The 14,972-nt window shown below is 43.3% G+C and overlaps 1 protein-coding gene across 1 annotated transcript in view; it reads left to right on the forward strand.

Annotated features, from left to right (window-relative positions):
• LOC147109534 (cysteine-rich motor neuron 1 protein) overlaps window positions 1-14,972 on the forward strand; it is a 146,463-nt gene that overhangs the window by 14,439 nt on the left and 117,052 nt on the right. The window contains exon 3 of the mRNA XM_086002319.1: window positions 4,888-5,070. Within this exon, the coding sequence (XP_085858445.1) occupies window positions 4,888-5,070 (183 nt within the window). The remainder of the gene's footprint in view (window positions 1-4,887; window positions 5,071-14,972) is intronic.

The raw sequence follows: 14,972 nt of genomic DNA on the forward strand, positions 1-14,972 counted from the left end.
GCAGATAGTCACAGTCAGAAACAAAAACAGAAACTGGCTCTGCACGGTGGCATAGTGGTTAGCACTGTTGCCTCACAGCGCCAGGGACCCGGGTGCGAATCCGGCCTCGGGTGACTGTGTGGAGTTTGCACATTCTCCCCGTGTTTGCGTGGGTTTCCTCCGGGTGCTCCGGTTTCCTCCCACAGTCTAAAGATGTGCGGGTTAGGTTGATTGGCTATGATAAATTGACCCTTAGTGTTAGGGGGATTAAATACGTGGGGTTACGGGGATAGGGTGGGATATGTGTTGGTGTAGGGGTTACGGGGATCGGGTGGGATATGTGTCGGTGCAGGCTCGATGGGCCGAAATGGCCTCTATCTGCACTGTGGGGTTTCTGTGATTCTGTGAATATGTTGTGCTATCTTTTCTCCACAGGTACTGACTGACCTGTGTGTGTTTCCAGCATTTTCTATAAACATTATTATTGCTCTATAAAGCACACAGAAGAAGGAATCCAACTGTCATTGGAGGACTGAAATACAATTATGGAGAGCAACACTAACCACATTTCTCAACTAGTCAAATGGATTTCTATCTGGTTTGATGCAGCTGCAGACATAGAGCAACAATGTCCATTTTTTATGGGGGGGTGGTTAAGGTGGGGAATTACCTATGTTGCCTTTTCAAATTTGAAGAGTAGGTTACAAAGTGCAGCCTCGCTTTTGGGACCAGATGTAGATAGTTGATTGACAGTAAACTTGCTTTGCAGAGATTAGTAGACCAACTCCTGCATGGTGTTTAAAGATGAATAGATTTGTTTATCAGCAGTATTATTGCAGGAATTGAATTAGTTCTGAAAGTTTGTGAAAACTGTTCATAAGATGTAGCAACTCAGCATCTGGTCAACCCCAGCTCATCACTTGACCCTGGATGTGAATATTGTAGATTTTCTGTGTTTCTGGCATAAAACTAAACTTCAATCAGGTGGAACAATATAAACTGAGAAAGTCACAGCTAGTCAATTCAAAACGGTCAAGTTCAGGTTGTTTAATTGTGTGCGGATCTCCATTTCCCCATGATCATTAAAATGTATTATACTCTGTCCTACAGTGTAGCTACTGCTAAGGGGCCTATAGACTTTTTTTTATTCGTTTATGGGATCTGGACGACGTTGGCAAGGCCAGCATTTATTGCCCATCCCTAGTTGGCCTTGAGAAGGTGGTGGTGAGCCGCCTTCTTGAACCGCTGCAGTCCGTGTGGTGAAGGTACTCCCACAGTGCTGTTAGGGAGGGATTTCCAGGATTTTGACCCAGCGACGATAAAGGATCGGCGATATACTTCTAAGTCAAGATGGTGTGTGACTTGGAGGGGAACTTGGAGGTGGTGGTGTTCCCATGCGCCTGCTGCCCTTGTCCTTTTAGGTGGAAGCGGTCTCTGGTTTGGGAGGTGCTGCCGAAGAAACCTTGGCGAGTTGCTGCAGTGCATTTGTAGATGGTACACACTGCAGCCACAGTGCGCCGGTGGTACAGGGAGTGAATGTTTAAGGTGGTGGATGGGGTGCCAATCAAGCGGGCTGCTTTGTCCTGGATGGTGTCGAGCTTCTTGGGTGTTGTTGGAGTTGCACTCATCCAGGCAAGTGGAGAGTATTCCATCACACTCCTTACTTGTGCCTTGTAGATGGTAGAAAGGCTTTGGTGAGTCCGGAGGTAAGACACTCGCTGCAAATTACCTAGCCTCTGACCTGCTCTTGTTGCCACAGTATTTATGTGGCTGGTCCAGTTAAGTTTCTGGTCAATGGTGACCCCCAGGATGTTGATGGTGGGGGATTTGGCGAAGGTACACTGTACCGTCATCGGCGAACATCCCCATTTCTGACCTTATGTTGGAGGGAAGGTCATTGATGAAGCAGCTGAAGATGGTTGGGCCTAGGACACTGCCCTGAGGAACACATGCAGCAATGTCCTACGGCTGTAATGATTGACCTTCAACCACCACAACCATCTTCCTTTGTGCTAGGTATGACTCCAGCCAGTGGAGAGTTTTCCCCCCGATTCCTGTTGACTTCAGTTTTACTAGGACTCCTTGATGCCACACTCGGTCAAATGCTGCCTTGATGTCAAGGGCAGTCATTCTTACCTCACCTCTGGAATTCAGTTCCTTTGTCCATGTTTGGACCAAAGCTGTAATGAGGTCGGAAGCCAAGTGGTCCTGGCGGAACCCAAACTGGGCATCAGTGAGCAGGTTATTGGTGATTAAGTGCCACTTGATAGCACTGTTGATGACACCTTCCATCACTTTGCTGATGATTGAGAGTAGACTGATGGGATAGTAATTGGCTGGATTGGATTTGTCCTGCTTTTTATGGATAGGACATACCTGGGCAGTTTTCCACATTGTCAGATAGATGCCAGTGTTATAGCTGTACTGGAACAACTTGGCTAGAGATGCGGCTAGTTTTGGAGCACATGTCTTCAGCACGATAGCCGGGATGTTGTCGGGGCTCATAGCCTTTGCTGTATCCAGTGTGCTCAGCCGTTTCTTGATATCACGTGGAGTGAATCGAATTGGCTGAAGACTGGCTTCTGTGATAGTGAGGACCTCAGGAGTAGGCCGATATGGATCATCCACTTGGCACTTCTGGCTGAAGATGGTTGCAAACGCTTCAGCCTTGTCTTTTGCAATCACGTGCTGGGCTCCACCATCATTGAGGACGGGGATACTCATGGAGCCTCCTCTTCCCATTAGTTGTTTAATGGTCCACCACCATTCATGACTGGATATGGCAGGACTTGCAGAGCTTTGATCTGATTCATTGATTGTGGGATCGCTTAGCTCTGTCGATAGCATGCTGCTTCCAGTTTTTAGTATGCATGTAGTCCTGTGTTGCAGCTTCCCCAGGTTGGCACCTCATTTTGAGTTACACCTGACGTTGCTCCTGGCATGCTCTTCTACACTCCTTATTGAACCAGAGTTGGTCCCCTGGCTTGATGATAATGGTAGAGTGAGGGATATGCTGGGCCATGAGGTTACAGATTGTGGTGAAATACAATTCTGCTGCTGCTGATGGCCCACAGCGCCTCATGGATGCCCAGTTTTGAGCTGTTATATCTGTTCTGAATCTATCCCATTTAGCACGGTGGTAGTCTCCACCCAAACTGATTCTACATCTTGATCTTCTGAGCAAATATCATTTCTCACCACTGCACTGATCGCATCCTTTATTAACAGCTACCCCACCTCCTTTTTCTCTCTGCCTATTCTTCAGAAATGTCAAATACATCTGAATGTCCAGTTCCCAGCCTTGCAACCACATCTCTGTAATGTATTTGGATTTCCAGAAGGCATTCAATTTGGTGCCACATAAAAGGTTACTACACAAGATTAGAGCTCACGGGGTTGGGGGTAATACATTAGCATGGATAGAGGATTAGCTAACTAACAGAAAACAGAGTCGGGATAAATGGGTCATTTTCAGGTTGGCAAACTGTAACTAGTGGGGTGCCACAGGGATCAGTGCTGGGGCCTCAACTATTTACAATCTATATTAATGACTTGGATGAAAGGACCGAGTGTACTGTAGCCAAATTTGCTGATGATACAAAGATAGATAGGAAAGCAAGTTGTGAGGAGGACACAGAGTCTGCAAAGGGATACAGGTAAGTTAAGTGAGTGGGCAAAATTTTGGCAGATGGAGTATAATGTGGAAAAATGTGAGGTTATCCACTTTGGTAGGAAGAATAAAAAATTAAATTATTATTTAAATAGAGAGAGACTACAAAATGCTGCGGTACAGAGGGATCTGGGGATCCTTGTACATGAAACACAAAAGGTTAGCATGCAGGTACAGCAAGTAATTAGGAAGACAAATGGAATGTTGGCCATATTGCAAGGGGGATGGAGTATAACAGTAGGGAAGTCTTGCTACAACTGTACAGAGCGCTGCTGAACCCACATCTGGAGTACTGCGTGCAGTTTTGGTCTCCTTATTTAAGGATGGCTATACTTGCATTGGAGGCAGTTCAGAGAAGGGTCACTAGGTTGATTCCTGAGATGAAGGGGTTGTCTTATGAAGAAAGGTTGAGCAGGTTGGGCCTATACTCATTGGAGTTTAGAAGAATGAGAGGGGATCTTATTGAAACATAAGATTCTGAGAGGGCTTGACCGGGTAGATGCAGGGAGGATGTTGCCCCTCGTGAGGGAATCTAGAACTAGGGGGCATAGATTCAGGATAAGGGGGTAGCCCATTTAAAACGGAGATGAGGAGGAATTTCTTTGCTGAGGGTCGTGAATCTTTGGAATTCTCTACCCCAGAGAGCTGTGGGGGCGGAGTCATTGAATATATTCAAGGCGGAGATAGACAGATATTTGAGCTACAGGGGAATCGAGGGTTATGGGGAGCGGGCAAAAAGTGGAGTTGAGGCCAAGATCAGATCCGCCATGATCTTATTGAATGGTGGAGCAGGCTCGAGGGGCCAAATGGCCAACTCCTCCTGTTTCTTATGTTCTTATGTTTGCACTGAACAGATGTACTAGACATCAGTGAGCCAGGTTCATTTCCATTAAATCAATTTTGGGCACAAATATGATACAGTAGAGAATGTTTCTAAGTTAGTTGCAATTTCAGAAAAGTTTCTTGTATGATTTTTCTGCTTAAGCTTCAGTATGCTCACTTAGCTGCAATAAGCTGCCAGAACAGAGTAGCACTTAATACAGGGAAGCTCTGTAAAATGAACATGTCGAGGAAATATTGTGAACTGTTCATTATACTGTACTGGAGACCTCTGTTGACCAAATATTGCATTTCAGATGAAATCCTAGTTTCCAGGAGAGAGTGCTTGAACAAACGTTGAGGAAAAGTTGTACAGGTTAGCCCTTATACAGTAGTTGAAGTACTCTTTTTTTTTCCAGAAACCACTCGCAAATGTGTATACAATGGCACTGAGTATACAGGCGGAGAGGTGTATCGCATGGAGGCTTGCTGGTTCTGTCGCTGTCGAGGTGGGATCTCATTATGTTCGAAAGCAGAATGTGGAGAGCTGAAATGTGAAAACTATTACATCCCTGAGGGAGAGTGCTGTCCAGTTTGTCAGGGTAAGTTTCCACTGATGAGAATGAAGGTCTAGATTATAAACGGGGGTGCCTCCAGGTAAAAAAAAATTAAGCAATAACCCGCCGTGTATGTTGCATTTAAATTACATTGCTCAAATTTGATCTAAGCTATTGTCTTGCTCCAGCAATGATTTATGACATGGCCACTGGCTATAGTTTTAGAAAATGAGCAGATGGTATAATTTGCTGAGTACAGTAACTTGAAAAAATAATTCCACATTAATACATAACCATTGGAACAACCATGATGGAGACCTTCATACTGCATGTTTTTTGATAAAAGAAAGTAACAGTGTTATGTTTAAAGGGACAATGTTTTCCTGTGGGAATGTGGGAAGGTTACACAATAGAGAGCTTAAGCTGGTTACTGTGTAACTGTCATCTGCATTTGTGATGCGTGGAATGTATTGAATACAGCTGATTACCCCACAGCAATATCACAGATGGCTAGAATTTATGTTGCGATTATGCCTCAGTCTTTAACTAGAAATAGATAATTTCTGACTGTTTTCCAAAGTAAGCTTTAAACAAAAACTCCTGCCACAGAACTAAAAACTGACATTTCGATGTTGGTGCCTGCACTAAAGAAAAAGGAGAAAGAACAAAGTCTACACTAACTTTGTGTCTTAATATTTCAAATTTATTTAGGGAACAGTGCTTGCAGCACATAAATATCATTTATCCAAATCTTGCTTCGGAGAAGAATAGCCAAATATTTCTGTCCTATTGTGGCGATATAAATATGTAGATTAATGGAATGGCCCTGAATTGGAAGCCTGAAACTGCTGTTGATACAGCCCCTTTAAGGTGGCAGGCATAAATGATTGTTAAACCACAGCATAATGCATTTGATTCAGTTTTTAAAAATTTCTATGCTATTTACCCCATATGAGCTTATCATTTTTGAAAGGTCCTTTTCATAGTCAGTCATTCTACCAGGTTCAGTGCACATTAATTCATTTGCCATCTCTTTCGTGATTAACTGAGTTCATACAACACAGCTACTCAAAGTACAATAAATGTATTGACGATTTGTGCTGTAATTAGTGAATTTTGTATATTATCCCTATTGTACATACACAATACTTTTATATTTAAGATGGTGGAGTATTTTTAAACTACTTGCTAATAATGTTGGAGAAATTCTTCTTGCAGCAGTTTTGTATTTTAGACTTAATTAGTAAAATTTGTTGTTAAATCATTTCCATTGAACAGTTCAGAATGATGTATTCAGAGCATCTTAACTATACAGGTATTGTAGGGTTAAGATAGATTAGGAGCATCCAAGCTTTTTGTCTTTGTGGGCTGGTTAGATTTGTGAGCTACATATGAACTTGATATGAATACTCCCATTAATTTGTATTATTAATCTGCAGATATTAACAAATCTAGGTATTCAGATTTATTTAGCAATCAGGCAACTAAGAGCAGTCTTTTGGAAACCATAAAATTCAAAGCAGGACAAACCAGCTAGCGAGAAATTTAAACACAAATAGAACAGCCTGGGCTTTGTGAGCAGGATCTTCAGGGCTCATGGGCTGTAGGTGGCCCACCAGCCATTGTCTGGATGCCCTTCAAGTTGATCAATGTACGGAAATCATAAATTGTGCTAATTTTAGTATGTCCACATTAAATTATAAAGTAAATCAGCAAGTTACAACACTACTGTAATAAAATTATAAAGTTCCCTTGTGGATTGGACAGTCATTGAAATTGTCAGATCCCAAGTCTAAAATACTGGAATGTGTCTGCACCCTAATTGCCAGAGAGATATTGCTCCACTTCCTCAGTGAACTGTTGTGCTCCTCTTGGATTGAGTAGTAGCCTGGTCTTTGTTTTATATTTGTGTTATCACTGTTGAACACATTATCCTTCTTCACCACCTCTTCTCCACGATCCACCTTTGTGGTACTGCCCTTTTGTTCCATTTCTACCTGTCCCAATGTTGCAGTGTCTTTCCTCCCATGTTCACACAGTCACTGCCAATGTGCCCACGTTTCCGTCCTTTGCCCCCTCTTATTTCTGAAAGCATGGGATTAGTTTTCAAAATGTATGCCAGTGGTACCCAGCTTTACCTCTCCACTTCCACCCTTGATTCGACAACAAATCTTGTTGGACTGTCTTCTGAAATTAAGCTGTGATTGAGCCAGAATTTATTTATTTATTTATTTTAAACAGCTCAACATCACCAAAACCAAGTCGACCTGAAACGTTAACTCTTTTTCTCTCTCCACAGATGCTGCCTGACCTGCTGAGTATTTCCAGCATTTTCTGTTTCAATTTCAGATTTCCAGCATCTGCAGTATTTTGCTTTTGTATTAGTCTTTAATTCACTGCCACTTCTCTTCCAGGAATGCTCACGTTGAAGAAGTTCTGCTCTTCTCTCCGACGGGATTTCCATTTGTCTCTTTTACCTTGTGTTTTTTTTAAATTCATTTTTATGGGATGTGGGCATCGCTGGCAAGGCCAGCATTTATTGCCCATCCTAATTGCCCTTGAGAAGGTGGGGTGAGCCGCCGCCTTGAACCGCTGCAGTCCGTGTGGTGAAGGTACTCCCACAGTGTTGTTAGGTAGGGAGTTCCAGGATTTTGACCCAGAGACGATGAAGGATCGGCGATATACATCCAAGTCAGGATGGTGTGTGACTTGGAGGGGAACTTGCAGGTGGTGGTGTTCCCATGCGCCTGCTGCCCTTGTCCTTCTAGGTGGTAGTGGTTGTGGGTTTGGGAGGTGCTGTCAAAGAAGCCTTGGTGAGTTGCTGCAGTGCATCTTGTAGATGGTACACACTGCAGCCATGGTGGTGGAGGGAGTGAATGTTTAAGGTGGTGGATGAGGTGCCAATCAAGCGGGCTGTTTTGTCCTGGATGGTGTCGAGCTTCTTGAGTGTTGTTGGAGCTGCACTCATCCAGGCAAGTGGAAAGTATTTCATCACGCTCCTTATTTGTGCCTTGTAGATGGTAGAAAGGCTTTGGGGAGTCGAGGTGAGACACTCGCTGCAGAATACCTAGCCTCTGACCTGCTCTTGTTGCCACAGTATTTATGTGGCTGGTCCAGTTAAGTTTCTGATCAATGGTGACCCCCAGGATGTTGATGGTGGGGAATTCAGCGATGGTAATGCCATTGAATGTCAATGGGTGGTGGTTAGACCCTTGCTTGTTGGAGACAGTCATTGCCTGGCACTTCTGTGGCACGAATGTTACCTGCCACTTAGCCCAATCCTGAATGTCGTCCAGGTCTTGTTCATCTTCATTACTTTTTGTTTCCCTTCTTGTGTTTGATGTACCTTTTGTCTTTTAATCTCTCCTGCCTTCCACCCTATCACAGACCGTTCATTTTGTTCTTTCCTCCCCTCCTCCCTTTTCCTGTCTCTGCACCTGCTTAAAATCTGTTACATCTCTTAACTTTTTCCAGTTCTGACGAAAGGTCATCAACCTGAAATGTTAACTCTGTTTCTCTCTCCACAGATGCTGCCTGACCTGCTGAGTATTTCCAGCATTTTCTGTTCTTATCAGCAAAACCAAAGCCATCTTATGTGGGCCTATCTTGAACTCTACACCGCAGCTCTTGACCTTCTCCCCTCCTGGATGCCTGCTAAAACCTAAACTGACTGTGTGCAACCTCTGTGCCCTGCTTGGTCCTGAGCAGTATGTCTCCAAGACCACCTACATCCACCTTCAATATATTGCCTTTCTCCACCCCACCTCATTCAAGATTTTACCATCTCCAGGCTAGGCCTTTCCTCTGTTCAGTCCGCAAGTGGGACCCTGAGCTTCCGGTCGCCTGTCAATTTAATTCTCTGCCCCACTCCAACTCTGACCTCTGTCCTTGGCCTCCTACACTGTTCTAATGAAGTTCAATGGAAGTTCAAGGAACAGCACCTCATCTTTCGATTAGGCACTTTACAGCCTTCTGGACTCAACATTGAGTTCAACAATTTCAGATCATAAACACCACTCCCATTTTTTTGGACACCAGCTCTTGGTAATGATTTTCTATTGCCATTTACACCTCCTAGACCCATATTTTATTTCTTTACTTGTCCCATTACCACCCACTTTTGCCTACACCATCATCTCTTTTGCCATTTAATCACTCCTGCCTTCCACCCAGCACAGACCTTCCCTTTTGTTCTTTCCTCCCTGCCTCTGTACTTGCTTAAAACCTGTTACATCGCTAAGTTTTACCAGTTCTGATGAAAGGTCATCGACCTGAAACGTTAACACTGTTTCTCTCTCCACAGATGCTGCCTGACCTGCTGAGTATTTCCAGCATTTTCTGTTTTTATTTCAGATTTCCAGCACCTGTAGTACAGTATTTTGCTTTTGTGTAGGCATTTGGAGTACTCTCTTTGCTGGCCTCCCAAATTCCACTTTACATAAAACACAACTCTTCCAGAATTCCACTGGCTGCATCCTATCTCACACACAATGCAGTTCACCTATCATCCCGATCCTTGCTGACCTCTACTGGTCCCCTATCCTCAGTCATTTTACTTCAAATCATCATCCTCACCTTCAGATCCCTCCATGGACTCCTCCTTCCCAAACCTTAGTAACCTCATCCAGTCCTACATCTCTGCCTACCCCCTCTCCTTTTCCAGTGCTGGTCTGTGTGCAATCCCCTCCCTTTACTCTTTCATCAATGGCAGAGCTTTTAGCCATCTTGCTCCAGCACTCTGGAACACTCTCCCTCCCTCAGCCACTCCAACACCCGTGCTTAATTCCTCCCCATTTTCAAAAACATCCTTATAACCTACCTCTTCAATGTGCCTTCACCCACCTCCCCATGTCCCCCTCTAGCTTGGGTTTGTCTACTCTTTGGAATCTTTTGCTAAGTTAAATGTACTACATAAATGCAAGTTGTCGTCAACATTATACTGTATAGGGGAATAGTTCAGTTATAATGGGAGCTGACCTCATTTTGGCAATAGCACTTAAATGGTTGATTCAGGAATCTGAACTTTTGAGCCTTGGGTTTTAATAAAAGAGTGATATGACAAAAGGAATTTAATATGCATGGTGTTAGGTTAGGGATTCACAAAAAAGGACAACTATACTATATATACAATATCACCATTGATGGGCTGCAAAGTTACCTCTCATTGCGGTCAGTTTTTAGTTTTTAATCTGATGCTGGAAACTGCACAAAATTCATCCAAGTATTTTTTAAACTTGGCCATTTCCATTGAGTTCTTCATGGATGATGCAACTGAAAGCAGGATGTTTTCTACAAGCTTGTTCTGATAAGAGATGAACAATCCTGTTTACTGTTCCATTTTACTTAATATAAAACACATCTTGATTGCTACAAAATACATGATCTGTCCTTTGTGATTTGAACCAATGCATTTCAGAGTGGATGAATGCTGGGATTTTTCCCGAACACACTGATTTGCTGATTGGCATGCTGTGAAATTTAGCAAATCATGGGCCAGGAATTTGCATGCAGTGTCACTACGACTTAGAAGTGCTAGCAGGTAAATTAGCCACCTTTTTCATTGTAAAACTCCCAACGATTTATTACTGGATTGTTTATCCCACACACCAAAAAAATGCATACTACAGGCGAGGAGCACTCATTTATGTAATATTTTAAATTTAAATTTAAACTCTGACAGTTTTTAATTCTAGAATAACTCTCTACAAGGCAAGAGTTTATGATACATTATTATACAGGCCTGAGTGTGAGAACATGAGAAATGTTGATGAGCAAAAGATACTAACAGCGGAGATGAATTGGTTGAGAGGAATTCTGGGAGTATCCAGGATGTAAAGAATCAAGAATGATAGAATAAGAAACAACATTTATACAGACGATCCAAGAAAGACCACAGCGATGGTTTGGACTCGTTTCAAGATTGGAACCAGCTGGAATACCTTTTATGGTGCTTTATACAGAGGTACATGGAACAAGAAGCTGAGTAACACCAAGGGAGTGCTGGATAGACAATGTCAAGAGTGACATGTCACAGAAAGGGAGACAGATGACTGAAGAGGCCCGGCTAGTTCAGAACCGACAACAATTCATTCGGCCCCATTCTTACTGCTGAGCTGGCACACGGGAACTTAGAGGGAGAGGGAGGAGCATCTGGACAATTTGCTCCAGACTTCGGTCACACCTCGTAGAGAGGTGCATGATCAGAATGGGGTTGGTGTGACCGATAGTGTGCAGAGTGAAGGGAACCCAGGTAAGCAAGGTAACGAGGATCCACAGAAACTGATCCTATCCAACAGGTACAATGTACTTGCTACCTGTAAGGATAAGGATAAAGACTGTCGGAAGGACAGCCAGAATGCAGACCATGGCACTTTGGAGCAGGAGGTTGTCCTAAGGGGGAGGAGGAGAAGAAGTGTAATGTGGTAGTTGTCGGGGATTCTATAATTAGGGGGACAGAGAGCATCCTTTGTAAACAAGATCGAGAGTCCCACATGGTATGTTGCCTACGTGGTGCCAGGGTAAGGGACATCTCAAACCGGCTTGGAAGGATACTGGAGAGGGAGGATCCAATCGGTGTGGTCCATTTTGGAACCAACAACATAGGGAAGAGTAGGCAAGAAGTCCTGCTTGGGGAGTACCAGGAACTAGGAGCTAAATTAAAGAACAGGACCTCAAGGGCTATAATCTCTGAATTATTACCTGAGCCACGTGCAAATTGGCATAGAGATAAGCTGATTAGGGAAGTAAACATGTCGCAAAAGGAGTGGCGTGGGAAAGAGGGGCTCCATTTCAAGGGGCACTGGCACCAGTATTGGGACAGGAAGGAACTGTACCATTGGGATGGGCGCCATCTGAACTGATCCGAGACCAGGGTCCTAGCGGAAAGGATAAATAGGGTGGTGACAAGGACTTTAAACTAGTAAATGGGGGGGCAGGGCTCGGGGAAATTGCAGTACAAATAGTAGTTCAAAAACAAACAAAAGGGAAGCGAGTAGACTAGCAGTCATAAATTGTGCTTTAGGCACTACAGGTAAAGGGAAAACTAAAAGATGTAAAGTAATTAAATCAGGTGAGAGAAATAAGAAATATGTGAGTAAAACATCAGAGCTGAAGGACAAGCTAGGGTATATGGCCCAAATAAGCATTCTTTATACAAATGCACAGAGGAATAAATTGAATGAACTGCAGGCACAAATTCAAATTGGAGGGTATGACATGCAGCCATGTCTCAGTAATGGCTACCAAGACATTCAGGACTGGGAACTTAATATACTAGGTTATAAGGTCTACAGGACAGATAGATAAAATGGCAGAAGGGGAGGAGTAGCCTTAGTGATTAAGGATGAAATCACTTCAATGATAAGAGAGAATTTAAAGAGAGGTAAGCAGCCAGTGGAGACCTTATGGGTTGAATTAAGAAACAGGAAAGGATCTAAGACTGTAGTGGGAGTTGTCTATAGGCCCCCTGGTAGCAGCTTTGAAGTGCTAGATTGTATAAATGCAGAGATTAGACAAGCAGGTAGTAAAGGCAGAGTGGTTTTAATGGGGGAAAAGCAGACTAGCACCTGTCAGAAAGGTAGTGAATTTCTTGAGTGTGTCCGGGATAGTTTGCTACAACAATATGTCCGAGAGGCAACAAGGGGGGAAGCCATATTAGATTTAGTAATGAGTAATGAGTCAGATTTAGTTAACAGCCTAACTGTGCATGAACATTTATCCAATAGCGATCATAACATGATCGAGTTCAATGTAGCATTTGAAAGGGAGAAACGCGAAACAGCTACTAAGATTTTAGATTTAGGTAAGGCTAACTTCAACGGGATGAGGCAGAGACTGTCCACAGTAAACTGGGCAAATCTGTTAATGGGTAAAACAACAGATGATCAGCGGGAGATGTTTAAAAAAGAATTTAATGTGATACAGAACCAGTTTATACCAAAGAGAATTGGGGGTTCAGGTACATAGATCATTAAAATGTCATGGACAGGTACAGAAAATAATCAAAAGGGCTAATGGAATGCTGGCCTTTATATCTAGGGGACTAGAATACAATGGGGTAGAAGTTATGCTGCAGCTATACAAAGCCCTGGTTAGACCACTCCTGGAGTACTGTGAACAGTCCTGGGCACCACACCTTAGGAAGGATATATTGGCCTTGGAAGGGAGTGCAGCGTAGGTTTACCAGAATGATACCTGGACTCGAGGGTTAAATTATGAGACGAGATTACACAAATTAGGGTTGTATTCCCTAGAATTTAGAAGGTTAAGGGGTGATCTGATTGAAGTCTTCAGGATATTAAGGGTAACAGATATGGTAGATAGAGAGAAACTATTTCCGCTGGTTGGGGATTCTAGGACTAGGGGGCATAGTCTAAAAATTAGAGCCAGACCTTTCAGGAGTGAAATTAGGAAACAATTCTACACAAAGGGTGGTAGAAGTTTGGAACTCTCTTCCACAAATGGCAATTGATGCTAGATCAATTGTTAATTTTAAATCAGAAATTGATAGCTTTTTGTTAACCAAAGGTATTAAGGGATATGGGCCAAAGGTGGGTATATGGAGTTAGATCACAGATCAGCCATGATCTCATTAAATGGTGGAACAGGCTCGAAGGGTTGAATGGCCTACTCCTGTTCCTATGTTCCTAGTAATAGTAGTAGTAACTCTACAATAGCTTCAGAGAGTAGCTCAGAAGAGACTTTCAAAACATGTCAAGTAAAAATAATAAAGTACAATGAGTAAATAGAAATAATTTAATAAACAATAACTTAAACATAAATATATAAATAGGTACAGTAGGATCAAAGTCTAGAGTGGTGTGTTCCCATGCATGATGGGGACCTGCCTGGACTCATGTACAATCCATGGTGACGATACATGTATGCATTGTGTGACAGTTGCACTCCTTGAGCGGAAAGTTACACAGATTGAGTGTCAACTGGGCACACACCATAACATTCGGGAAGGAGAAAGTTTTCTAGAGTAGACATTTCAGAGGGTGATCATCCCACAGGTTGCTAGGAGTAGAGAAGCTGGTAAGGGAGACTGAGTGACCATCAGCAGGCAGGACAGGAAGCAATGGGTGCCGGTAGAAAGGGGATCATCTGTGGAGCTCGATTTGTCTAATAAGTATACCTGCTTGGGTATCCGTGATGTGGACAAAAAGGGTGACATGGAGGAGGTTAATCGTGAGTGACTGCAGGGTACCAAGGAGCAACATACCACAAGGGAAAACAGTACAGGTAGTAAGAATAGTCAGGTAGTGATTGTTGGGGATTCTTTAGTAGATGTGATCCAGAATCCCCAATGGTACATTGCTTCCCAACTGCCTGTATATGGGACATCATGGAGAAAATACAAAAATTTTGCAATGGGAGGGCAAGCAACCACAGGTAGTGGTTCATATGGGAACCAATGATAGGATAGGACTAGGCTTGAGGATCTGCAAAGGGATATTGAGGAGCTAAATTCTAGATTAAGGAGCAGGACCTCTGGGGTAGTACTCTCTGGATTACGCACAGTGTCACATGCTGGACTAGACAGGGAGAGAAAGATTAGAAATGGGAACAGAAAATGTTGGCTAATCCTCAGCAGGTCAGGCAGCATCTATGGAGAGAGAAACAGAGTTAAAGGGGTGAATTTTAACATGGTGGAATGCGTGGGTTTGGGTGTGGATGGAGAGGTACAAACCGGGAAAATTGACCGCGTCGGGAAGCCGGCACCAACCCGCCGACTTCCATATTTCACTTGAGCTCATTAGGTGCGTGCAACCTCCTCAGGAGAGGCGGATTGCCAATTAACATGCTAATTGCTCAATTAGAGCGATATTTCAACTCACTTTTTAGTTTAACGTCGGATCCACAGGTTTCCCGTGCTTCCTGAAACTCGCCAGTGAAAGCAAGGCAAGAACTCAGTGACAATTGAGGAGGCTGAATCAATCTCGTGA

This window comes from Somniosus microcephalus, chromosome 12 (genome assembly GCF_052327205.1).
Source record: "Somniosus microcephalus isolate GS21.2 chromosome 12, FLI_Smic_1.0, whole genome shotgun sequence".
Taxonomy (NCBI): domain Eukaryota; kingdom Metazoa; phylum Chordata; class Chondrichthyes; order Squaliformes; family Somniosidae; genus Somniosus; species Somniosus microcephalus.